The 26,247-nt window shown below is 43.2% G+C and overlaps 1 protein-coding gene across 4 annotated transcripts in view; it reads right to left on the bottom strand.

The window, feature by feature from the left end:
* Positions 1 to 1,184: 1,184 nt before the first annotated feature.
* Positions 1,185 to 26,247, bottom strand: part of ENTPD3 (ectonucleoside triphosphate diphosphohydrolase 3) — a 34,244-nt gene continuing 9,181 nt past the window's right edge. For all 4 annotated transcript variants that reach the window (XM_080803217.1, XM_080803219.1, XM_080803218.1 and 1 more), the window contains 8 exons: positions 24,635 to 24,752; positions 15,797 to 15,947; positions 13,478 to 13,637; positions 12,326 to 12,559; positions 6,153 to 6,425; positions 5,870 to 5,980; positions 5,348 to 5,485; positions 1,185 to 2,442 (listed from right to left, as the gene is read on the bottom strand). In XM_080803217.1, the coding sequence (XP_080659343.1) occupies positions 2,206 to 2,442; positions 5,348 to 5,485; positions 5,870 to 5,980; positions 6,153 to 6,425; positions 12,326 to 12,559; positions 13,478 to 13,637; positions 15,797 to 15,947; positions 24,635 to 24,752 (1,422 nt within the window). In that variant the 3' untranslated portion in view covers positions 1,185 to 2,205. The remainder of the gene's footprint in view (positions 2,443 to 5,347; positions 5,486 to 5,869; positions 5,981 to 6,152; positions 6,426 to 12,325; positions 12,560 to 13,477; positions 13,638 to 15,796; positions 15,948 to 24,634; positions 24,753 to 26,247) is intronic.

A 26,247-nucleotide genomic window follows, 5' to 3' on the forward strand; every position in this document is an offset into this window, starting at 1 on the left:
GATCTATTTGGTAAGAATTCTTTGATCTATGTTAGAAAACCCAAAATACTTCATCAGCTCATTCCAAATTCCTGAATCAGCTAAAAACATTGACTATGACTTGCCTTCATGGAATCTTGGCCCTCTTCCTTGCACAGACATATCTGTTTTTTCATGCAAACTCTTGGTGATTTGGATGCTATTTTATCTGATATCTCCATACTTTATTGTCCACCCTTCTGTCCTTTATGGAGATAACATTAATCAACAAATATGTTGAATATATCACATTCACTTACCCAAATCCAAGATCACATCTGGCAAGGCGTTAGGCCCATAGTAGGTATTTCTTAGAATTTTGTTGAATGAATGAGGATGAATGCAATTCAAAAGGGATTTGTCCTTCAGTAGCCTACTATCTATTTTAAAAATGAGCCATATGTACACACAAGATAAATAAGAGTTTACCTAACTAGTATCTATGTATGTATTTATTTATTCCTAATGAATTTTTTTTTTAAGATTTTATTTATTTGACAGAGAGAGAGAGAGAGAGAGAGGGAACACAAGCAGGGGGAGTGGGAGAGGTAGAAGCAGGCTTCCTATGGAGCAGGGAGCCTGATGCAGGGCTCAATCCCAGGACCCTGGGATCATGACCTGAGCTGAAGGCAGGCGCTTAATGACTGAGACACCCAGGCGCCCCTGTTCCTCACCAGTTTTTAAAAGGTGGTCCAGTAGATCATTGTGTGTGTGTGTGTTTGTGTGTGTGTGTGTTTGTAAGGAAGGCTTTGTGGGAGAAACAGAGCTAAATTAGACCTTGAGAAATATGCATTACTTGGATGTTTGGGAGGATGTCCCACAGGCGGGGTAGGGAGAATTGGTGAGCAAAGGTGCATTTTGGGAAGGAAGGAGCCATTCTGGCTAGGAAACAAGATCCGAGTGGCAGGTTGTAGCCTCACAGAAGTTTTGAATGTCAGATAAAATACAGAAATGTTTGAATCAATTATCCCCAGGAGCCAAAGTTTTATCAAAGTGAAGTACTTTTACTTCTCTGGAATAAAGGTGATAAATGCTTAATTTTCTTAGTTCACTAGGAAAGATTTCCTAAGAAATTTTTCCCCATTTTAAGAACTTACTCTCATAAATACCACCTTGGGTCCTTAGGAGAAAAAGTACTGTTTGCAAGATAACAAACACACACATTTCAAGTCAAAACAAAATAAGAGTCCTTTATTCCTTATTCAGCTAACCAACAACAATCTCAAATAATGTTGATTTTTAGTTTGTCGCCATTGGACTTGCTGGAGTTCTTTCTCTTCATATGTAGGAATGTGGTAAGCAAGGCTCTCTCAGGACAGCATCAAGTACACTTGTGGGAACAGTGGGCAAAACATACACACCACGCTGTCAGTGGAGAAACAGCCCTAAGCAAAAGCTTAGCCAAGGCAAAAAGATCCAATACATGATAGCCTCACTAGGAGTTTTATAAGAGGATCCAGCCATGTAAAGGGCAGGTGAGAATTAAGACATACACACAGACTGCAATCTACTGACCAGCGCCCTGAGTGCGAATTCCACTCTGGAAATGGACTGCAGTTTCTGGGGAGATTTTCTGTGTGTCTCTGTCCTTCAGGTTCTGCCCGTAAGACAGAGCCTGGCCATGGCCACTGTCATGGGGGTAAAGGAAACTTCTCCCCCAGATACTCTATTCTACTAGTCTGAGGGAGCTCAATGCTTATGGGATTGCCAAGTCTGGAGTTAAGAATCAATGGGCGGAAGCCATAATGTGACATATCTAACTGTGTTAAATGCTTAATGGCTGCCTGCCAGCTTCCAAACTTGCCAGGAGGCATACGGCATTTCTGAGGAAGGAAAAATGCAAACTGAGCCCTGAGGTCAATGCTTCAACATCAAACTGTCATAGTCTCAACTCACTGTTCCTCTAGGGCACTTGGAATAAAGAGCCTGACCTTGCAGGCAGGTCTCTTCTCAGTTCCCCAACAGGTCAGCAAGTGGGTGGTAGGGTCTTTGGTGAAGCAACGTACCCAGAACGGTTGGGGGACTCCCCAAGAGGTGCTTTGGCATAAATCAGACTTGGAGAGGCACAGGACCTAGGTATTTGACTTTAGGTGCATTTCCTGAAGGTGGACATTTCGCTTGCATTGTCTGGTGCCGCCCAGGCTGGTTCTGGGCAGCCCTCAGGCTCTGGAAGCTGCTTCACAAAGCTCACTCAGAATCCACGGTGTGGTCGAAGGCATGCTGGGAGCGCCTCTGCTTCCTGGACAAAGCATACAGGTACACCAGAAATGCCAGACACAGTAAGGCCACCGCTGTGAAGAAGGCAAGAATGCCCATAAAGGCAGGCGGGTCCATGGGCAGGCGAATCAGGGGGCTTTCGGCTGGGATCTGGTTGGTCAGGCTGAGCATGTAGCCCAGAGACCAGGCTATGCTGCTGTTCCCCACCTGTATGGTAGAAAGATGGCTTAGTTCTCAGGGTAGGGGCCCAGGCAGGAATAACACACATACACCACTGTCATCCTCATGAAGCACCCACCAGAAACTGTGGCCTAAGGTCAAAGACTTGTCCAAGTTCAGACCCTGCAGAGACTGGGCTAGAATCCAGGTCACTGAGGTCCTACACTCAGCACTGTGGAAAAACCGTCAGAGTCCTCACAGCCTCGTCAACCTCACAACCTCACAACAGCCAGGTGGGATGATGGCACAGTTAATAACAGTGGGAGTTTTTCTACTGTCTAGTACGAAAGTGTCTGTGGTTAAAGAAAGAGGGTAACGAGCAGTTTACTGAACCCAGGACCAGTTTCTGAGCACAGGGGTTAGTCTAAATAAGAAAGAGACTTTGTCAATTTCTTATGTAAATTCCATCAGTTTTTGCTTCCTTGTTTTGAGGCTGTTTTATTAGATACAAAAAAGTTTCAAATTTATAATCTTCAGAAGGAACTCTCTATCATTATGTTGTACTCCTCTGTATCTTGCATGATCCTCCTTATTTTGAAGACTATTTGGTCGATATTAAATAGCTATAGGGGCACCTGGGTGGCTCAGTGGATTAAAGCCTCTACCTTCAGCTCGGGTCATGATCCCAGGGTCCTGGGATAGAGCCCCACATCTTGCTCTCTGCTCGGCGGGGGGCCTGCTTCCTCCTCTCTCTGTCTGCCTCTCTGCCTACTTGTGATCTCTGTCTGTCAAATTAATAAATAAAATCTTTTATAAATAAATAAATAAATAAATAAATAACTATAGTGAAATTTTTAAATATTAGCTATACCGTTTTCTTTTGGGTAGTGTTTTCCCGGTAGCTAATTTTTAAATTATATAATATACACATACATATATATGTGTATATATATATATATATGAAGTTTTTTTTAAAGATTTTATTTATGGGGCGCCTGGGTGGCTCAGTGGGTTAAAGCCTCTGCCTTCGGCTCAGGGCATGATCCCAGGGTCCTGGGATCAGGCCCCGCATCAGGCTCCTTGCGGAGCAGAGAGCATGCCTCCCTTCCTCTCTCTCTGCCTGCCTCTCTGCCTACTTGTGATCTGTCAAATAAATAAAAAATAAATAAAAATCTTAAAAAAAAAAAGAGTTTATTTATTTATTTGATAGACAGCAAGAGAACACAAGCAGGGGAGTGGGAGAGGGAGAAGCAGGGTCCCCGCTGAGCAGGGAGCCCTATGTGGGGCTCAGTCCCAGGACCCTGAGATCATGACCTGAGCCGAAGGCAGACACTTAACTGACTGAGCCACCCACGCGTTCCTAATTTTTTTTTTTTTAATTTTCAAACTTTCCATGTCCTTACCCTTAACACATAAGGGTTTCTCTTACAAACAACATATGCTTGATTTTTAAAAATCCAATCTGACAATATCTGTCTTCTAACTGGTAGGTTTAGTCCAATTATGATTATTGCAATTATGGATATATTTGGACTACTTCTTTCTAACATCTTAGTTTAAAACTTTTAATTAGTGCTACTTTCCTTTTTCTTTATTTTTTCCTTTCTTGCCTTAAAAATGTTATATAAATAAAGTCTGCCTTTACAATAGGAGCATTTTAGGCCCCTCTTATGACCCCTTACCCTGCTCCCTTCACACTGGATATCAGATATATTCAAATTTTGGGTTGTTATGGATGGAATCTTTTACTTTTCTTTAGTCTAAGTTTTCTTTTTCCTTTTTTAAAATACACATTTTAAGCCATCACATCATTTATTCTTCCTGCCTATATTTTTATAACATTTCCGGGATTTATTCATCTTCTTATTTGATTTTTTTCCTCCAAAAATATTTTTGGCATCCCTGTGTGGCAAATCTTCTAAGTCTTTTTATGCCTTCATGTTTGAATACCAATTTGGCTGTACATAAACTTCTTTATGAATAAAGGAAAAGGATTTGAAAGCTGGAATTCTGTATCCATCCAAACTGGTATCCAAGGGAACATCACTTTCTGTTCGCATAATGTACTTTCCTGCTAATTAGATTCATTAAGAAGCAAAGCTTAGAGAGTGCATGCCACCAAGAGTCCTTGTATGTCTCCAGACAGCCTTAGCTTTTTGTAGATGACTCAATTTTATTTATGTAAAAGTAGACAGTCACAGGCCTAATGCTGGCTATTGATTGGTTTAATCCAATTATTGCTAAAGCTAATATCAAACAGACGGACTCCAGGCTTTATATCAGCTATTCCTGAGATGAGAAAATTCTCGTTGAACCTGGGGAACTTAGGTTGGGTTCACATCAGCAAGGCTGAGTCCTTCCTGAAAACAAAGCCTGGAGGGTGACTGGCCAAAGAGCCACCTGGTGACACCTGGGGATTCCAGCTTCAGGCCATCCTAGACACTTGACCGTAAATCCAGTGACTTCAGGCACATTCCTCACTTCATGCTGTTGTAAATCCCTCATACTCTCTGCTACCCTGACATCTGTGTAAAATGGACAGCAGTTAGTTACCAGCCTCTTAAAGAATCACTGCCCTATTTAAAGTTTCTTTTCCTGATGAAAAGTCTGATCCTTAAAATATTTATTCATACACTCAACAAACATTCAGTAAACACCTTCTAGGTTCTCACTCCTGTGATGAAGGTAATGAGACAGGTCCTGTGCTCGAGGAGCTCAGGGTCTGTGAGCTCTTGGCCTCTGATCCCTCCCCCATGTGGAAGGGTCCCCAGGGACACCTCCTCTGGATTCTCCACCATCCCTTCTGGAAAGCTCACAAGGGATCCCAGTCTCTCCAGCTTCCCCCCCAGCAAACTGAAATCACTAATACCCTCCAAACGTCTACATTTCTTTTGCACCTATACACAAACCTTTAGAGAGGAAGAGGAGAAAAACAACCTGTGCCTTGACTTACTTCTTTTTTAAAATGTATTTGGGGCCAGGTCTCCTCGGTGAATCTGTATCCATTCACAAGCAAGTGGTAGATATAGTGGGCTGAGAAGCAGTAGGAGCGGGCATACACCTCATCAAACCTGGGGAGCAGCAGCGGGAGCTGAGGAGGAGGTTCCAAACAGATGAGGCAGGCGTGTTTGACAACGCATGTTTCAGAACACATTTTAAAGACTCTCATCCTGTAGAACTTCATAATACCATCACATAAAATAATCCAATTGTATCACATCATAATGAAAATACCCCTCTGCAGTATGGGGTATACCACATGCTGTCGTAACCATCGTGCCTCTGGTCAGAACATTCATCCACAATGCGGGTACGAGGCAGGCTCCCTTATTACCCCATTTTGTGGATGTCGTGAAAGCTCACAGCATAAAGTCCAAACCCAGAACACACATACACCCGCACACAAATGAAATACACTTGGCTCCACTCACTGTGTTGTACGGGGGATGCTGCCCCTTTCCCTTTAAATACTGACCTGACTCCAGCTCTCTGAGCAGAAATCCCATGTGCTTGAGTTGAAGGTGTTCAGGGAAAAGCTCCCTGAAAGATTGAAAGCACTCGCTGTGTAGTAGAATCCTGCAAAAGCCTGGAAGGGGTTGCGGAGAAGGAAGTCAGTTCTCAGAACGGGATACATTATGGAGCTTTCAGGGTGGGGAATAAGAAAGTGGGCAAACGGGACAGCAGAAGAGAAACAGAAAGGAGAAAGCTAAATCTTCAATGGGGGAGAAAGGAAAACTTTTGGTGGTTTTTGCTCTTACCACGAATGCCCCTTTAACTTTTGGCTGATAAACCCCATCAAAGGAACAGTCTTCTTGGTCATGGCAAGCTTTGAAGTCAAACAGGAAAGCCACCTTTTCCCTACACAGTGATGGGTCCCCGGTTCCTTCAAAAGTGATGACGTCATCAGGGTCATAATTTACAGGTCTCAGGTCTGCTGTGCACAGGCTGTCAAATATGTAGCCCCCAGTGAGAGTGGTGACATAATTCCGAGGGTAACAGGGGTTGATGATACTGGTTTTGATGGGAGAATTCTGTGGGTACAAGAGGGTGGTGTCAGAAACCACTCTTCTGTGGAGGGCCAAAGTGTTTCCCTCTTGCAAATCCTTACAATTGCTACCTTCCCATGCCAAGAGAGACATGGATGGAAAACATGCCATTTTGTGTCAGTGTGCACTTGAAGGCAACTCCAGTGGGGGTGGGTGGACCTGCACTGGGCACGATGCCAGCTCCTCGTTCACATTATCTGACACACACCCCCCCCTTAAGACAGTCCTGGGAAGCAGGTTTTATGAAATCCATTTGGATGGGAAAACAAGACATGTTTAGATTAATTGATCATTTAAAAAAAAAGATTTTATTTTATTTATTTATTTGAGAGGGAGAGACTTGGGGGTGGGGAGGGTCAGAGGTGAAGCAGACTCCCTGCTCAGCGGGGAACCTGATGTGGGACTTGATCCTGGAACTACAGGATCATGACCTGAGCGGAAGGCAGTTGCTCAACCAACTGAGCCACCCAGGTGTCTCCTAGATGAATTGATCATTTTTAATAGAATATCACCTATCCACCCAAGAAAATAATCCAAAAGTTACCAATAGGTATAGTATGAAAATTAAGGTTCCCTCCCAACTACTTCTAGCCACCAGATCCCTTCCCTAGAAGTAACCATGATTGCCAATTTTTGTGATTTCCTGCCAGAGATACTTCTTGTATGCATATGCAAATATCTTTTCTTCTCCTCCCTCTTCCTTTTTCTAAAAGCAATAAATGGTACTACTCTATCCACAGTTATGCCCCTTGTTTTTCTTACTTAAAAATATACCTTTCTCAGGACGCCTGGATGGTTCAGTCAGTTAACCCACTGCCTTCGGCTCAGGTCATGATCCCAGGGTCCTGGGATCGAGTCCCGCCTCGGGATCCTTGCTCAGCGGGGAGCCTGCTTCTCTCTCAGCCTCTGCCTGCCACTTTGCCTGCTTGTGCTCGCACTCTCTCTCTTTCTCTGACTAAATAAATAAACAAATAAATAAAATCTTTTAAAAAATATATACATATATATACCTTTCTCATCTTTCCCGTTGTACATATAAAATGGCCTCTTCTTTTAGAGGCTGCATAGCATTCCACTGTACAAATAAACTACAGAGAAGATTCCTTAGATAAGAAATATGAATATGAATATTTAGGTGGTTTCCAATCATTCTGCCATTATAAACAAGGCTGCAACAAATATCCTTGTTACATATAAATCTTTGATCCATTTGTAATTTATTTGGTGTAAAGATTGTAGTAGGGAACCTGACTTTATTTCTTTCAAATGACTATCCAGTATTTTATGTACTGGTGAAAAATATTCTTCTTATCTTATGCTAAATCCCAAAGTGTGTTTGGTTCTATTTATGGACTCTCTTTTCCAGGGAACTGGATTTGAACTCTGTCCAATTTCAAAGCCACTAAGCATCTCCTGCTATAAAGTCTTGACTCGGACAATACTTATTCTAAGTCTTTCAATTTATTGATGTAGGAAATTGAGATACACAACGAAGTAATGGATCATTTAACAAAGGCCAGTGACAGGACTCCACACATAAGCCTACAGAAGTCCAACACTCATCCAATGTAACTCTAATGACTATCCTCTAGAATATCTTAGTATGACTGACTCTGTGGAGGCAGCAAAGAGGCTTCTTTCTGCTTCAGTGGTATGAAAAAAATCCATGATTTTCAAAAATTGCTATGTCTACTGTAACATGTCACATCAGGGTCACCCTATGGCCGAAATATTGGTTTGGGGGGGTAGAAATCAGTCAACTGGTTATTTAATTTCCCCCTCCAAATCTGATGTACTTTTTAAATAGTTAATATAAAATAAATTGCTTCTGGCTTGGCCTGGAGAAGAAGCAAAATAATATCAATTATTTCTGGCTTGGAACATAGAAGAAGGTCAGTGAAGATTCTTTCTTTTTTTTTTTTTTTAAGATTTTATTTATTTATTTGAGAGAAAGAGAGAGAGCATGCATGCGGGCGAGCATGAGGAGGGGAAGGAGCAGAAAGAGAAGCAGACTCCCTGCTGAGTGTGAAACCAGATGTGGGGCTCTGATTCCAGGACCCTGGGGTCATGGCCTAAGCCGAAGGCAGATGCCTAACTGACTAAGCCACCCAGGCGACCCTAAGATCATTTCTATACTCTTTCTGGAATTTGAACGATTGTGATGTCGTTCTTTAAATATAATTTGCCAATGGTCCAAGTCGCTCAGAACTTCAACATTCAACAAATCTCCCCTGAACTTAGTGTTTGCATGGCACTGGTACTAAAGGGTTAACCATTAGGCTTGAGGGCAAAAAAGTCCACTGGAAAACTGCAGCATAACTTGGTCTTATCATAAATCCCATCAAAAGTGGAAAAATAGTGATAGGAACTATCCTCAATAGTGATGGAAACGATTAAAAGAACACACCAGGAACTAATTTAAAAGGAAGGTACAGGACCAATAATGAAAACTATGTTTTATTGGAGGATACAAACCAAGGATAAATAATTGGAAGGATATTTTATAATTCTATATGGGGATTCATAATATCGATTAGCTAATTTTTTACCATATTCATTTTCAGTCAATGCAACTACCATCATAATTTCAATGAAAAAAAATTTCCTGTTACTGCTTAAAATGATTTTGAAGTTCAGAATAAATGTCTGAGACCAGAAAAACAAACCACTGCAACTAGAATAATTGGTTCAAGAATGGAGAAATGGATGAACAGAACAGGAAATCCAGAAACAGATCTTCTTTATCCAAGGACTTATTAGTGGGATGTCTCAGAACCCCTGAAATTATCAGGTTGCAAAACGTCATCACAACTTTGTTGGTGGGAGTCTGGGTGGTTTTTTAATTTTGTTGGAAGATTGCCTATTTGTCCAATTATATAAAAAATATACCTAGCCTTTGATTCTATCCTACAGAAGCAAAATCACCATTCATAAGGTTATATGCACAAGAAGCTTTACTGGACTATTACTGCTGCAGCCGAACAGGACATAGCCCAGTGTCCATTAGGATAGGAATGGTTGACAAACTGTGAAATACTAAAGGGTAAAGAAAATAAGTTAGCTATCAATCTGGAAAGTCAAGAGCACGACGTATCAGTCTGTGAATAGTGAAGACATTTAGTGAATAGGGTTGGAAAGAGAGTCTTTCATTTTTACTTTAATATGTTTTTTGCATAGTTTGACATTTTTACAATAAAAATGTGCTTTCTTTGATAGCAAAAGGACCAATACAATTTTTCTTTTTAAATAATAGTACTTGGAATATTATGTATTTATAAAAATAATAATTTCAAAGGATATTGAACAACATAGGAAACTCCTTGTGGTATATTAGGTAAAAGAAATACTAGGTTAGGTAAAAGGAAAAGCTGTATATAAAACTATATATACCATATGAAGCCAAATTTGTAAATAGACATATTCGTGCATGAAAAAAAGAACTGGAAGAAAATGCAACCATATGTTTAAGGTGGCTAATTCTACTTTTTTGTTGTTTTATTATTTATATTTTTTGTGTCTGCTTTTTCTGAATTTTTTTCATTCAACGTGTCTTACTTTAAAAACAAAAGAGAGGTGTCTGAGTGGCTCAGTGGGTTAAGCCTCTGCCTTGGGCTCGGGTCATGATCTCAGGGTCCTGGGATCGAGTCCCTCATTGGGCTCTCTGCTTAGCGGGGAGCCTGCTTCCCCCTCTTTCTCTGCCTGCTGCTCTGCCTACTTGTGATTCTCTGTCTGTCAAATAAATAAATAAAATCTTTAATAAAAAAACCAAACAAACGAAAGAAAGAACTTCCTTAAAGAGGGGAGGCAGGGTAGTTAATGCATGTCCCTAGCATCCAACAGGCTGTCCGAGACTCCAGCGCTGGGCCAACTGGAGGCTTGTTCGTATAAAGACAGTTTGCAAGGGTTATATTCGTTCTTGCCACACTGTGACAGATAAGGAAACCAGACCCAGACTGGAAGGATTTACTCAGCCGTAGTGTTCATGATGCAGTCATCTTTGTGAACCTTCTAAGTCGGGGCCTGGTAACACATACTTGGCACATGAAAGTATTGGTCAGGCAAGTTTGGGCATGCAATTGTGGGTGATCCTCAGCACACCTGGTTCCTTCCCCTCACCTGAGTCAGAAGGCTTTGAGGGCAGAACCACCCTCTCAGGCATCCAGAGATTACCAGGCAAGTTGGAGAGCTGCCCCCGTCCCTGTGAGCTGACTGGCCACAGTAGAGGCTGGGGTCTCCCGCCTCTGTCCCCAGGCCTGGGCTCACACCTATGTTCTCAAACCCAAGTGAGACCTCAGACAGGTGTAGTATTCACTTCTGTATTATAGATTCTTGGATAATCGCTCTTTAATAATCATGATAAAAATAAAAACCACACGCACAAACATTCCTCAGGGCCAGCCAAATTTAGGAGGTGAGCTTCTCTGACCTTCACTCACCCTGGGAAAAGGATGATTTCACCTGCTCCCTTTCTCCTGTTTCAAGTTCAGAGGAGACCCTGCCCTCCATCCTTGTCAGGACTAGAGCTGGAAGGAGGGGCCTTAAGCATTGCTAGAAATAAAAGGAGATGGAGAAAAGAGGTGTTTCCAGAACTTCTGTCCTGGAAAGAAGCATATTGGCTGACATATGTTAGTGAGCAAGCCGGAGGAATGGTAGTTATGGAGACCTTGCTAGGGAGGATTGATGGGGTTCCCGTGGGGTTTGGTTTGGCCAAGTGGAGGTGGTGTAAGTCTGGGGTGGGCACTGGGTCTGTTGAGCCCCAAGTGCTGCCTGCAGGGTCTCCCACTCGGTCATTCCCAGGCAGTGCTCAGTCTCTCCCAACAATGCCTACCACGTGCACGTATACTGAGGCTCCAACCTTTCCCGGGAGGCTCAAAGAGAAGCTCTGGGGAGGAGACCAGATCTGGAGGGTGAATTCTGACACACAGCCCTGCATGACAACTCGGTAAATGCAGGAGTCTGAAGATGTCAGTTTTGCTGATGGCACTTTGGTGAGCCAGACCATTTCCGCCTGCAGGCTAGTGGCTGGGAGAACACTGCTTCCTTCCTTAATTGCCAAAGTAGGCGGGAGGGGTGGGGGTTAACCTATGGTGCTATGCCCACGATGTTCACAGGCTGACCCAGCCCTTGTCCCCTCCTCCTGGGTCCCACCGAATGCCAGGATCTGTGGCCTCTGGTTGTTCTCTTGCCCCTCCAGGTGGTCAAAGTCCCCTCCCTTCATCTTTCATTTTCCTTTCTCAGCCACGCATGTCTGAGATGGATGTCCCCAGATCACTGGAGTTTGCGGTCTCGGGTCTCATCCACGGAGCTTGTGCTTGCTGACACACACCACACTAACACTGAGTTTACCTCAGTGGCAGCCTTCCAGCTGATGCCTGAGCTAGCCATCTGGGACGTGGAACACTTACCATGTGAGCTACTGACCAATGTGATGGAATTCTGTTACTCAAAATCCCACCATATAAAGGGCATCAAACCTGCCTAATATAGGCCCATAAAAGGAGGCTGAGCCCCGGGAAGGCTCGGTCCTCTCCCCTGTCAGCAAGTATTCCTCTTGGGACCACTTTTATTATTTGTTCTGCACTCAGGGGAGTTGCAAAATTCCCAGGCTTATTTAGCTATTGGTTTGAAACAGTTTGTGTCCTTAAAGGGATCCCAGTCTTGCATCATTTACAAAACATCTGGTGCCCTGGAATTCCCCTAGACCTCTGACTCAAGTTCACTGGAAGTGGTCAATACAACAGAGAGAGAGAGCTTGGACCCCCACGAGTAAACTGGAACATGCTCTCGTTTCTATCCACATTTGAACTGGAGTGGAGAGAACAGGCCCCAGAAACCAAGGCCCCCTCCCCTCAAGACCCCCCACCTCCCCGCCCCGGCTCAGGTACCTGATGGAGTATTGCCAGAAACCTCTTCTCAGCCTCGTTCCGGCCATAGCACTGGAAGCTATGCGTGTAGAGCGTGTACACATAGCCATACAGCGACACTTTCATGATGTGGCTGGTGTTCAGCCCTACCTTCTCTCCAGCCGCAAAGGATATTTGAGTAGAGGCACCACCTAAATCCAGGGCACCTGTGGTCTCCACTCCATTTGGATGCACCCACATATGCCACAGGTTCTTCTGCACAGTGGGAAAAGGAAGCAAGAGAAAAGTCGAGAGGCACCATCTTTGTCTGCCCAAGGCTCTCCACCCAATACCCATCTCTTATTGCTAAGAAGCATGACGTGGGGAACATTCGGGGGCCACATCTCTCCTTTATTTCAAGGGTGGTGAACTCAAATGCTTTCAGAGGCTGGGCAGGCAACATAAATGAGTGAAGATTAGGTGTAGACAATCGGGAAATGGTGGGGACTGTGGCAAATCGGGGACACAGGGGCTACACTCTGTTCCAGTTGTCATGCGGAATGTGAGTCCATTGTAACCAGTGCTTCCAACTTTTGGGGCTGTGTGGGGTCAGGATAAGCTAGAAATGTGGATTTTTATATGAAATTTCCAAATATTGCTTGCTGGCAATTAATTAAAATCTAAGAGTATATCTGAAGGAGAACAAAAGATATGGTTTATGCCCTCTGTAACATGGTGATTATCTCTTGGAGTTGGCTTTCCTTTGAACAGGGGCAGGGCATGTGGGGACTGCAGTGTAAGGGACCTGGGGACACAGGGTGACTTGGGAAGCCTGAGGTCTCCAGAAATTTCAGAGGGCTGTGAAGCTTTAGGAAGGGTCATTCTCCAGTCACCTTTCAAAAGACCCATAGGCTTTAGATTTAGATCCTTCCCACCTCCAATTTCTTATTAGCTAGTGAAGTGATGATATTCCCTCTCCTTTGTGCTTTGGTCCTGCTTATGATGCAATGTTTCTGCCCCAGCCAAATGTGTCTTTTCTTAGCTATTGTCTCATAGGTGTTTCCTTAATGCATTATGTGATAGGGTTGACACAGGACAGATGCCCCTGTCAGCATGTACATCTGCTTTAAGTGACCACCCACAGGGGACGAGATAAAAAGCAAGATTAAAAACCATGCATTTGTTTTCACACACCTCCAGGAAATTTCCCATTAAATAGTTGGCTGTAATCCATCCATATATCCCTTCCTCTTGCCCAGAAATGATTTGAGCACCCCTAAAATCAAAGGGCTGGGACTTGAAGTAGTTTTGGATGCTTGCAAGGACTTCATTAGCTGCTGTTTCATTTTGTAACCTATGCAAGGCACAGAACACAAAAGGCTGAGTGCCTGGACAAGAGAGTCTTAAAGTCATCTCACTCAGGTGAAAAGGTAAACCTCCCCACCCGTCTGCTGGCAGGGACGATTTTCCAGATGCGTGCAAAAATGGCAACCCTTTTGCAAGTTGAAGCCTCCTAGGCAACCGTGAAGGCAGATGCACTTGTTACCTGTCAAACTGCCAATCAGAAAAATAGCTTAGAGTAAAAATACCCCTCGTCCTCTCCTCCCTCACCTGTGCCCATCCCATTCTCTAACTACCAGTTAATCAAAAGAGCCTTCTGCTTAACCACCATTGCTCTGTCTCAGATCAGCACAGGAAAGGGGACTGGTGAAGCCGTAGGGGTGGCATAATAATCTCCTGGGGGCACCACATAAAGGAGCCCTCAGCAGCCCAGAAGGAAGGGGGATCTGAGGAGGAGGGGGGAAGGAAGAGAATTGAGTTTCCAGCAGTCCCTGCTTTGCTCCTGGGGAGGGTTTCATCATGAGGAGTGTGATGGCCATCATGGCTGTCACTGGATTGAAATCCATCAGTGTGCTAATCCACAGGAGAGTAGCAACACAGCATTCCTATGTCACCCAGTGATATAACATTATAACATTCATTTGCTGCCATTTTACCTTATGGAAGAAGATTCACTTGGGAGATTATTTTCCCTTTCATCAGTGGGTTAAGAAAGCCAGGGGTACCAGTTCATTCTTGGCTCAAGAAGAAAGAACCACATCACAACCAGAAGGTCATGCTAATTCCACAGCAAATTATCACTGCTCAGAAAGTAATTCGAGAGTTTTCCTAGTTTTATCAGCTTCCATCCCAGAGGATTCTCGTTCTTTCTTTTTTTTTTTTTTATATTTGACTTTTCTAGCAATTAAAATGTCAGCTAGCTCCTTAGAAGGAATGGATCACCATCAGAAAGTTTTACAAGGAGGAGATAATATTTAGTTTATTAAAATGGGACATTCACTGTGTTCCCAAGTGGTGCACTTCCTACTCCATGGTTTTTGTCATGGGCTATAAATCACAGTCTTTTAATTATTCCTCACTGGGAGGACTGAGAGAAAAAGCAATTAAGAAAAAGTTGGGTGCTTTGTCTGCATACGAAAGAAAAGGCAGAAGGAAGGACTTCCTATATCATTTCTATTTCAGGTAAACACAATAATTTTGAAACACACTGCAGATTCCAAGAGGGAGCAAAGAAATCCAACTTTCTCCCACGTTCTGCTTGGTCAACCAGGACATAGGAATAGAAACAAGGAGAGAAAAACCACAAGGAAAAGGCCCAATCCAGCTGAGGGTGCTCCCTGATTTCTTTTAATGATCATGTTGAAGTGGTTCTGTTTGTTTGTTCCTGTGTATCTTCCTCATGCCCACACATATAATTTTATGTTACTGGCATTGTAGACAAAGTGGCTTTGAGGCAGGATGAGTGTCATCTTTGGGGGCTAAAGCCTTATTTTCAAAGTTTGGAGCAGCCTCTACCCTTGGTAGATTTAAGTTTGATGTTTTAAAAACGATTTTTCTTTTATTTCAAGGTCAAGGAAATACAAAAATGGAAAAAAAAAAAAAGAGAGAGAGAGAGAGAACGGGCTCTCAAAGGCAGTGCAACTGGGCTAAAAGTTATCATTGCAAATTTAGAAGAATCTTCTTAATTGAGTGAAATGAGCTCTTTGTTTCCTAATAGTTCCAAAGACTTTGACTAGGGTGAAGTGCAGAAATTCCACTGTTTTCCAGCAGATTCCCATGGCACTGTGTACATGGGTAGAAGCCACATACATATGGGCTGCACTCAAATGCAGCAGGTTGCACACAGGTATCAAAAGGCCAGGCATGAAAAACAATTTTCACTTTTCTAAAGAATTAGAGGTACCCCCCATGAGATTCCATATTACCTTCCTTTCTTCCAGAGTTATCAGGAAAATCACCAACGGGGAGGGAATCCATTTTAGAACGATTTCTTTCTGGGTATTAAAATAAAGCCTGAAAATTTCCCAGCTTTTGAAGCCTACATTTATGGCAGAATATGGGCTTCTTTCTTTCGGATTTGTTCCCATAAATAGAGTTACATTCTTGGCAGGGTTCAACACATTCTTGGTTATTTTGATCAGATGGGCTCCTTGAGGCCATTCCAGTCCTTACCTCAGCAAGCGCATCCCAGCCGTGGCCCCCAGGTAAATGCAGGTGGATCTATGGAGGTGGGCTGGAATCTGTCCCTTGACTTTTTGCATGCAATCCTCAAAGGCTTTGGGGACATCTTGGGGGTTTTTGCCATAGCTGGAGATCCCAGAGCCTGAAGAGGAAGCAGTCAGCACTTCTTAGCATTCCCAGGAACTAACAAGAGCCGTACAACTTCCGAATAGAAAACAAATCAGCTTTGGAAATTAATGGCTTTGAGTACGGGGGTTGAAAACAGGTGGATATGTTAAGTCCCATGTGGGCACACTGATGACTCAACTCCCAAAATACGGAAGGGAGGAACTACGAAACTAAAGGTCTCATTATGAAAATTTCAAATATAAATAAAAGTCGGGAGAAGAGTATAAGGAATCCCACTGCACGCATCTCCCAGCTTCCACAAGGATCAACTCCTGTTTCGTCTCTCTCTGCCCACAGAGCAAACTGCAGATATGGTATCCTTTCATTCTCTAAACACTTCAGTATGTTTCACTAAGAGACAAATATCTTTTTGTGGCTGTTGTTCAGAAATAATCCATCTTATTGGCCTTTTGCTTCTCTAGGCTCCTTTCACACGACTTGCCTTTGGTAAGCTCACTTGTTTTTTATTTTGTTTTGTTTATGAAAGATTTTATTTTTAAGGAATCTCTACCTTGCAAGGTGGGGCCTGAACCCACAACCCTGAGATCAAGAGTCACACATTCCACTGACTGAGCCAGCCAGGAGCTCTGGGAAGTTCATTTCTTGACAGAACTTGCACCAAATAGGTTTAGAGACACAGTGCAAGGTGGAATAGGAAAAAGGAAACAAAAATTCAAACCTATGTTCCATATGTTCAAACATAGAGGGAATAAAGGAATCTTGTCATGATTTGTCCTCAGGAAACAATTTGGAATACCTATATATTATTTAATAAGATGTCATCCTACCCCAAAGAAGTAGCATACCTAGAGAGACATATAACCCAGACAAACCCATGACAGAGTTCCTCAGTTAGGTCAGAAATCTCCATGAAGCTGAAATGAATGGTCGCAGAAAGAACTGAAAGTAGAGTTATGCAAGAATTCTTTTTTAAAGAATTAAAACCACTGCACCATTATTATGCCTATAACATTTCTTTCTTTTTTTTTGAAAGATTTTATCTATTTATTTGACAAACAGATCACAAGTAGGCAGAGAGGCAGGCAGAGAGAGAGAGGGGAGGAAGCAGGCTCCCTGCCGAGCAGAGAGCCCGACTCGGGGCTCGATCCCAGGACTCTGGGACCATGACCCGAGCTGAAGGCAGAGGCCTTAACCCACTGAGCCACCCAGGCGTCCCTATTATGCCTATAAAAATTAAAAAGAATCCTTTAACAGAACCAAATTCTAGTGAAGGTGCACATTTTCTCCATATTCATATTTTTCCTCCCCCCCTCCTTCCCCCTACCTCTCTATTTCTCTCCAACCAGTTTGTTTGAATTAGTCCAAGTAAATTCCATCCATTGCAGTTGGCTGGTATGTTTCTCTTTTATCCATGAGTTCCATCCTCCCTTTTGATTTTTCCCTTGAGATTAAAAAAAATTTCCTTGCAATTTCATCTGTCTTATGGAGTTTCCCACAGGCTAGAATTTGCTGACTGCATCCCAATGGTTCACGTAACATGCTGTCGAGTTCCGACTTTTCCTATAAACTGGTAATCAAATGCAGAGGCTCAGTCAGATTCAGGTTTGGACTTTTTCAGAAGCAGTAATTTATAGGGATTAGCGTGCACTTCCAGTCTGAGGCACACACATCTGGCTACTTCTCTTTTCGCTGTGAGCAGGCTTCAGAGATCATTGCTTGGACTCGTTAGCCCAGTAGGGTTTATGAAATGGTGATGTTTTACTTCCATCTTTCTTGCTTCACTTATTACCTCAATGCTTTCCTAAGAGGAAAACGTCTTTCTGGTCAACTATTTGGTAACCCTACGGTACAGTTTGTACAGGGAAGGCAGGATAAGTGCTTGAATCTTTCTCCTTCATCAGCTTAAGAAATAGGGATTGCATGTCCCGTATCCTCCTAATTTATCTAGTGAGGGATTTTATTTGTTTGTTGTATCTCTTTAGGAACATACGAATTTGAAGATATATTTGATGTGTTTTGATTCATTGCTGTTATTCTTATTAATGGTCCCATTGTTGGCCAGTGGAGTTCTCTTCAACATGAGCCCTGAGTCCTTTAGATGTGGTCCCAGAAAACTTTGAGAGATTCCTTGCTCTCTGATATTAGTTGTGTGATCTTGTACACTTCTTTTTTAAAGATTCTTTTTTTTTTTTAAAGATTTTATTTATTTGTCAGAGAGAGAGAGAGAGAGAGAGCACTGACAGACAGAGGCAGAGGGAGAAGCAGGCTTCCTGACAAGCAAGGAGCCCGATGTGGGACTCGATCCCAGGACGCTGGGATAATGACCTGAGCTGAAGGCAGCTGCTTAACCAACTGAGCCACCCAGGTGTCCCAATCTTGTACACTTCTTGCCCCAGCTCTGGAATTAGCCATTTCTCCAAGGAGTCCTGGCTTCTTTCTTTTTGAGTATGATATTTAGTGTCGAAATTTGGAAGCCTTTGCAAGACTTTCCAGAGGACAGACCTAGGAAAGACTTTGTTTCAAGAGAAAATGCACCATGAATTCTTATTGGTACTTCTACTTTAAAACTACAGGTTTTTATTTACGTTGATCTTCACCTTCTTTCTCCTATGCTCAAAATCCTGCTTCCCAGCAACTTCAACTGAATAGCTCACTTGCTTGCTTTCACAACCCACGCACAACGATCATAGTATGAAAATACCAGCACTACCACCAACTGTATGGTTATTGAAAACAGTTTAAGATTTTTTTTTAAGTTCTTTTTGTCCTTAGGGTATATCCCATTAGGCAATATGGACCCTATGTACAGCATCCATGAATAAAATTTTCTTGAAACACATATATGTACATGCTCATTTGTCTGCATATTGTCTGTGGCTGCTTTTGCGCTAAAGTGACAGAGCTGAATGGTTACAACAGAGACCATATGGCCAACAGGTAACAAATACTTATCATCTAGCTCTTCACAGAAAAAGTTTGCTGTTCCTGGAGTTAGATGATTTATGGGCATCTCCAGCTTAATCTGTTCAAAACCAAATACTTTAATCCCTGCCATGCCCCCAACTGACCCACCTCCAGTGTTCGCCTCTCAGGAAGTGGTACCATCATGCACACAGTTGCTCAGATCAGAACCGGTGCTCAGGCATCACCAACTTAGACGTCTCACATTGAATCCTTCATAAAACCTTGTTGGCTCTATTTTCAAAACAGCTCTCAAATCTGAGCACACATTCTTTCCTTCCCCAGAACTGTTCTAGATCAGAGTTTCTCAATCTCGGTACCACTGACATTTGGGGCCACATAATTCTTTTTTGCGGGGCCATCCTGTGCATTGCACAATGTTTAGCAGCATCCTTGGTCTCTATCACTAGATGCCAGCAGTACCACCAACCCCAGTACTGATAATCAAAAATGTCCCCAGACATTGTTAAATGTTCCCTGGGAAACCAAGTTGCCCAACACTGACAAGCACAGTCTCAGCCAGGCCACCATAACGCCATAAGTTTATGACATCATTATGTGCACTGCTCTAATAGCCCTGGTTTCCCTGCTTCTGATCTCAGCTCCGACTACATGTTCCACATCCAGAGTGCTCTGTTAAAAGTATAAGTCCTATCCATGTTAGTTCCTTAACCAGAATCTCCTAATGACCTCCCAGGATACTCTGAAGAAAATGTATCTGAGTACAAGTCAAACCTCTCACTGCTCTCAAGGCCCTCTCTGAGCTGGCCTTGACCATGGCTCTGGCCTCACCACTCACCTTTCCTCCTCATACTCATTCTGCTCCAACCACCTGGCTTTCCTAGAAAATGCAGAGCAGCTTCCATCCCCAACCTTTCTGTTCGCCACGCCCCCTGCTCAGCACGTTCTTCCCTCAAAAATGTGTATGACTCACACTCTCCTTTCACTTTTGCCTCTGCTTAACTATTCCCTCCAAACAGAGCATGATCATTCTCTGTCCACCTACCTCACCTGATTTCTCTTCACAGCACTTCTCCCTGCCATGTTATATATGCTTTTATGATCTAGCTCCTTGATTCGAATGTGAATTCGAATTCCACAATAGTAGTGACTTCATATATTTCACTTTAGAATCCCCAGTGTCAAGAACAGTTGCTAGCAAACAGTTGATATTCAAATACATATTTATTAAATAAATGAATAAATGAATCAGTCGGTCAATGAGATTTTCAAACCAGCGTGCATGTCTATACTAAGGGGATCATGTAGTCCAATCTGATCCCCCAGAGCAGTCTCTAGAAAGGGACTGGTTAGGAGCCTTGCTGGAATGTCAAAACTTGGGGTATCTGAGCATGTCACCCGAGACCTATTTGCATAAGATCCTATAAGCTTCCTAAAGGAAAGACAAGATTAGGGTCTAGGCTCACAGGATCCTAGGATTCACAACCCCAAGAAGGGAGGGTTGAAATCTCTCTTTCAATCTGGGGAAAGATGGCTGACAGATGACTAAAACTTACTCGAGGTGGGACAGAAGCAGAAGCTAGGTGCCCAAGCAAAGGATGCTTTCAACACCATAGTGGTCTGGACCCCAGTGCAACTCTTCAAGGTATTTCAATGGAGGAGATGGTTACACTTAAGCTCTAGTGGAGTTTAAAGATCTTTAACCACTGGTTTAAAGGGAACACATGAAAGTTTTGTGGGAGGAGGCAGCAGAAGCCATGAATGAGCACCACACACCATGAAAGAGATGAGGGGCGTGGAGAGGCCCAGTGCCCTGCAGGGAATGGCTTTACAACATGCAGCCAGAGCTTCGGACGCCAGCCTGGGGACCGGCACCCAAGGCAGCACTCAGTGAACTCAGGAAAACAGCATAACTGAGGACTGATGATACTCACCAAGGCCCCTCCATCCCCATCAAGAAAGAAATTTCCAAGAGCCTGGGTATCTGGGAAACACTACTGGGCAAGCAAGCATTCATCACCCCCTCAGACTGGCCAAGGCAGGGGAGTCCTGGGATATTTGCAACTGGGAAAGCAGAAACCCAAATTATCCCTGGAGAAGCCACGTGTCTTCAAGGGGACAACACTTGCCAAACTTTAACTCTGTATTTTGAGCTTTAGTTTGTGGTCTTCTGGTCATCTGGAGTATATATATGGATCCCTGAGGCTACTGCAATCAAAGGGAAGACCCATTTCTGGATGTGGTGTGGGCTCCATGACCCTGCCCTCCCCTAAATCACATCCAGGGTGGCCGAGGTCCTCCTCCCCTGACAGACTGCCTGTGTCCTTCCGTGAAGGTCACATCTCCCCCTAACCAGGACTGACTTGGCTGAATTGTTCTCTGGGTCTAAAGAAAGACCTGGGACAGACTAACTTCTTGGCAAGAATATCCATCAGGAGCTCTAAAGTATGCTGCCCCTTGAATAATAATAGCTAACACCTAATTGAGTGCTTACTGTATGCCACGCATTTGCCACCTGCTTTATGTATATTATGTCACTGGTTCTTCAAATGATTCCTATGGGATGGTGTTACTATTCATTATGCTTATTTTATAGATGAAGAGGTCAAGACACAGAGAGGTTAGAAACTTCCCCAGAGCTCACACAGGCGGGGTGATGTGAGGTATTAATTATTATCCTACACTATCCTCTTTTCTTGAAGTGGCTGGTTTCACCTTTCTAAATGAGTATTCTGCTGCCTTCTTTCATGCCTGAAGGTAAGGAAATGACTCAGAAGTTAGGACAACAGAGATGGAATCTCTGACTGAGCCTTGAGCAAGACCTGTGTCTCGTGGATAACAATGCAAATAGTACTCAGAAGACATCTAAGTCCCCTGTGGTGTGGAGCCCAGAGAGATGCCAAGCAGATGCCCTTTCCAATAACGACTTAGTGTCTCAGCTGTCATCTCCTGCGTGGTTTGCCTCAGCTGCAGAGAGCTGCCTTGTTCAATGTCTTGCTCTTCTCAGAATGGCAATATCCAACAATTGATGGCAACAGGGGTATCACAGTCTAGCTAATTCAGGCCATGCAGGATAACTCTGATCGGCTGAAGCTTGGTCATGCCCCTGTGGCTGTTTGACATCTCTTTCTGACCAATCCTCCTTCTTCGCCCTTTCTTCCACGGGTGTGGATCTCTAATAACTATCTTGCGTCCTAAACTCTAGCTCAAAATCAGCTTCTTGACAACCTAACCTTGACAACCTAACCTAACCCAACACATATGTACCAGGGTAGGTGAGCTCCTAGCTGCCCTCCAAGGAAGGGCAGATGATCAGAACTCACTCCGTTATTCAAAGTCTGTTAGTCTCCCTATAGGAAAGGCTAATTCTGCCCTCCAGCTTTTTCAATGCCACTTGGGCAGCTCATTGAGGTAAATGAAAGAAGCTGTTTGGGGCTGGGGAGACCAGTCCAGAGTCTCTAACCTCTTGTCCTATGGGCCAAGGGTATGCCTGTTAACAGATTCAGGATGCACTAGTCAGGAAGCTCTACACTAAGTCAGAGATCATGATGCTCAAAGAGGGTGGCTTTTTTTTTTTTTAAATAAACATATAATGTATTATTAGCCCCAGGGGTACAGGTCTGTGAATCGCCAGGTTTACACACTTCACAGCACTCACCATAGCACATACCCTCCCCAATGTCCATAACCCCACAACCCTCTTCCTACCTCCCTCCCCCAGCCACCCTCAGTTTGTTTTGTGACATTAAGAGTCTCTTATGGTTTGTCTCCCTCCCGATCCCATCTTGTTTCATTTATTCTTTTCCTACCCCCCAAACCCCCCACATTGCATCTCCACTTCCTCATATCAGGGAGATCATATATGATAGTTGTCTTTCTCCGACTGACTTATTTCACTAAGCATAATATAAGAGGGTGGCTTTTTTAAAAAAAGTACACACATACACACAATCACTAACTGGGGTTTGTTATGAGTACTGAAGATATAATTATAAAAGGCAAAATTTAAAAACTTTGATTGAAGAATATCTTTATGACCTCAGGCTAAGAAAGATATCTTGAATACAAAAGAGCAAATCATAAAGAAGACTGATAACTATTCCTACATAAAAAGTAAGAACTGTTCATCAAAAGATGCAATGAAGAGACTTAGAAAGACGAATCATGAGCTCTAAGGGGATAGGATGACAACATAATAATACCAACAAAGCACTCAGATTTACTATGTTTATAAATAACTCCAATGAGTCAATGAGGAAAAAAATCAAGCATTCAGAAGAAAAGTGAGCAAAAGACATGAACGGAAACTTCACAAAAATAGAAACGGCCATGAGTATATGAAATATAAATATAAAATATGCAAATATATTTATAATTTGTAATTTTATAAATAAACAAAATATAAATATACTCAACCTTATTTATAACCATCCTTTCCATAACCATGGATATACAAATGTCCAATAGGGAAAAATGAATGAACTTCTACTACTCCTGTCAATGTAGATGAATCTTAAACACCCAATGTTAGTGAACAAAGCAAGTAACAGAAGAATAAATGTTTGATTCCATTTTCAAGAACAGGAAAAACGAGGGAGAGACTGGCTGGGTTATGGATATTGGGGAGGGTATGTGCTATGGTGAGTGCTGTGAAATGCATAAGCCTGATGATTCAGGCTTATGTACCCCTGGGGTACCACCTGTACCCCTGGGGCAAACAATAATTATATGTTAATAAAAATAATTTTTAAAAAAAGAACAAGAGAAACTAAATGCATAAGACAAAACTAGAAAGAAAAACAAGAGAACAGTGAATATAAAATTCAGGCTCTGTCGTGGAGATGCCGAGAATGTTGTTTCAGGGGTTGGCATCTCACAGGCCAAATCTGGCTCATTATCTTTTTTTTTTTTTTTTTTTAATACAGCCTGTGAGCTAAGATAGTTTTTACATTTTTAAATGACAAGGAAAAATTACAACAATATTTTGTGACATTTGAGGACTATATGAACTTCAAAATTTCAGGGTCCATAAATCAAGCTGTACTAGAATAGAACCACACCCATCTGTTTATGTATTGTCTATCCTTGCTCATCTCTTCCTACCACACCCCTCCCAACATACACAGCCAATTAGAACACAATTCCCCTACTGGAATATAATTTTCCACGACTTGCTCGTCTTTCTGCTTATCTAATGAGCAGAGACCTTGACTGCCTTTGTTCTGGATTATATTCTCAAGGATGTTTGCATAATAAGCAGACTCAGAAGATAGAGACAGTGTATCTTCCCCAGATCAAAAGGCAGGTATTATAAATGTTTCAGATTCCCTAATCTCAGGGTTTGTTTTCTGTAATACGACTCACTGTGTGAGCAAATACTGTCTGGCCCTCTTTACATCATCTTGTGCAAAGTGAGGCTTAGAGAACCAGCTTAAGAAAATGCTATTACTGTGAGCAATAAGCCGTCCTTGGTTATGACCCTGGAGACATGTGTCTTCTACCAGCCTTCATTCTTGTAAGTGTGGCAGGGTAAAATCTCACACCATGCACTGCCATGTTTCAGACATGAGAAAACTGAAGCCCAGGGAAGGGAAGTGAGTGGCCCGAGGTCACTGAATGGATGATGCACTAGCACAGGATTGTTTATGTTCCTGATGCCCAGTCCTGTGCTCATTCTCTGCCTCCAGGCAGCTTCTTGGGATCCCTCCAGGCTTCTGAAGGCCCTTGGGACTCTCCCTTGCTTCTCTATGGGCCTTCTGCACACACTCTGGGCCTTACCTTTGACACTACACTTGAAGGTTTGACTGACCACTCCAGTATTATTCTCTTTCTCCGCTGGCCACTGATATACGTAGACGGTGGTTCTGGAGGACCCAGCATCGAGCACGACTCCATACTGAACAAAAGGGGAAAGGGAGAGTCAGAAATGGGCTGGGCTTCTCTGAGGACTCCTTTCCAATGGGTCACTGAGAACCCTGAATTCTCTCATGAGCTTAATCCACACCACATCGTTTAGGTAGGGGCTGACCAAGGGGAAAAAATGATTTGCTCCAAACCAACTTTGTCTCCTTGGACTGTGGGGGAAAGGGATGGGATGAAGTGGGTCAGGTGTTCTGGGGCCTGGTTCTCAGCTTTAGCCACACATTAGAATCACTTGGGGAGTTTCTGAAACCCCCAGTTCCAAGATCTATCCCAGACCCATTAAATCAGACTCTCGGAGTGGGCAAAGGCATCGGCAGTTTCTAAAGCTCTCCTGGTGACCCAGTATGAAGCCAAGGTTGAAAATCAGCACTCCAAGGATCTTGCCCATCCCCAGTTTCTTTCTCACCCAGACCTCTGAGGTGGGGAACAGAAGCCGCCTCGGTCTCAGGAGGGAAATGAATAGTCAGTCACCTGCTGCCCAAATAAACACAGGAAGTTCTCACAAGGGAGAGACACATCAATACCTGTATTAACCTTCAGAAGGAAAGTATTCGTAATTAAGGAGAAAAACCCCACGATACAAACTAATGTTGACATACTGTCCCACTTTGGTAACATGGTACATGAACAGACAGGAGGGTGTTGCCAGGGCTAGCTGTGCTGGAGATTACTGGCTAGGAGCCCCGGACCACCTCTCCAGCTAGAGGGGAAGCACCAGGGAGTGTCCCCTGAGGGTCTTTTCAGACCAGGCCCTGGACCAAGCCTGAGCAGGAAAGAGCATGCGTTAGCAGCCTATGGGGACTAGAATGAGTAATGCTGACTGAGGTCTGTGAGTGCTTGGACCTGGAGTCAGCCCAGGGCAGCAGAGGCTTCTGGGTCACAGCAATTCCCCAATTCCACCACTGTTGGGTTAGGTTGCTCCTTTCAGTGAGGAAGATGATTTTGGGTTCTGGAGGCAGGGCGACTCAGGTGGATGCTTGCTTTACGACCCTGGGTAAGAGGCCTGAGCTCTCTGGGTTTCCTTATCTTCAGACAGCTCAACCTTGAGAAGTCCATAGGAGACCAAACATCTGATACTTAATGTTTGCTCAATAAATACAGGCTATATAGAAAGATCAATAAAGCAAAATAAATAAAATTACAAAGCAAGGAAAAGAGGAAAGAAAAGAAAACAACACCCCTCAAATTCAAATCCCACCATTGTTCTAACATCTTACTATGTATCTTTTCTACCGGTCTTCTGTGTCTATAGCTACACATGTGAATATGTGGCTAGACATGTGTTTTCAATTCGATACAGGATTACACTGTACATAGTCTTTTCCAATGCTCTTTTCTTACTCAACAAGCATATCATGCACATCTCTCCCTGCCAGTAAAAATACTGATATCATCATTTTCACCAATTCCCTGATTCTAGACATCTGGGAGGGTTCCAACTTCCCACAATTAACAAGCGCTTGTTTCGT

Source organism: Martes martes (assembly GCF_963455335.1).
Source record: "Martes martes genome assembly, chromosome: 1".
NCBI lineage: Eukaryota > Metazoa > Chordata > Mammalia > Carnivora > Mustelidae > Martes > Martes martes.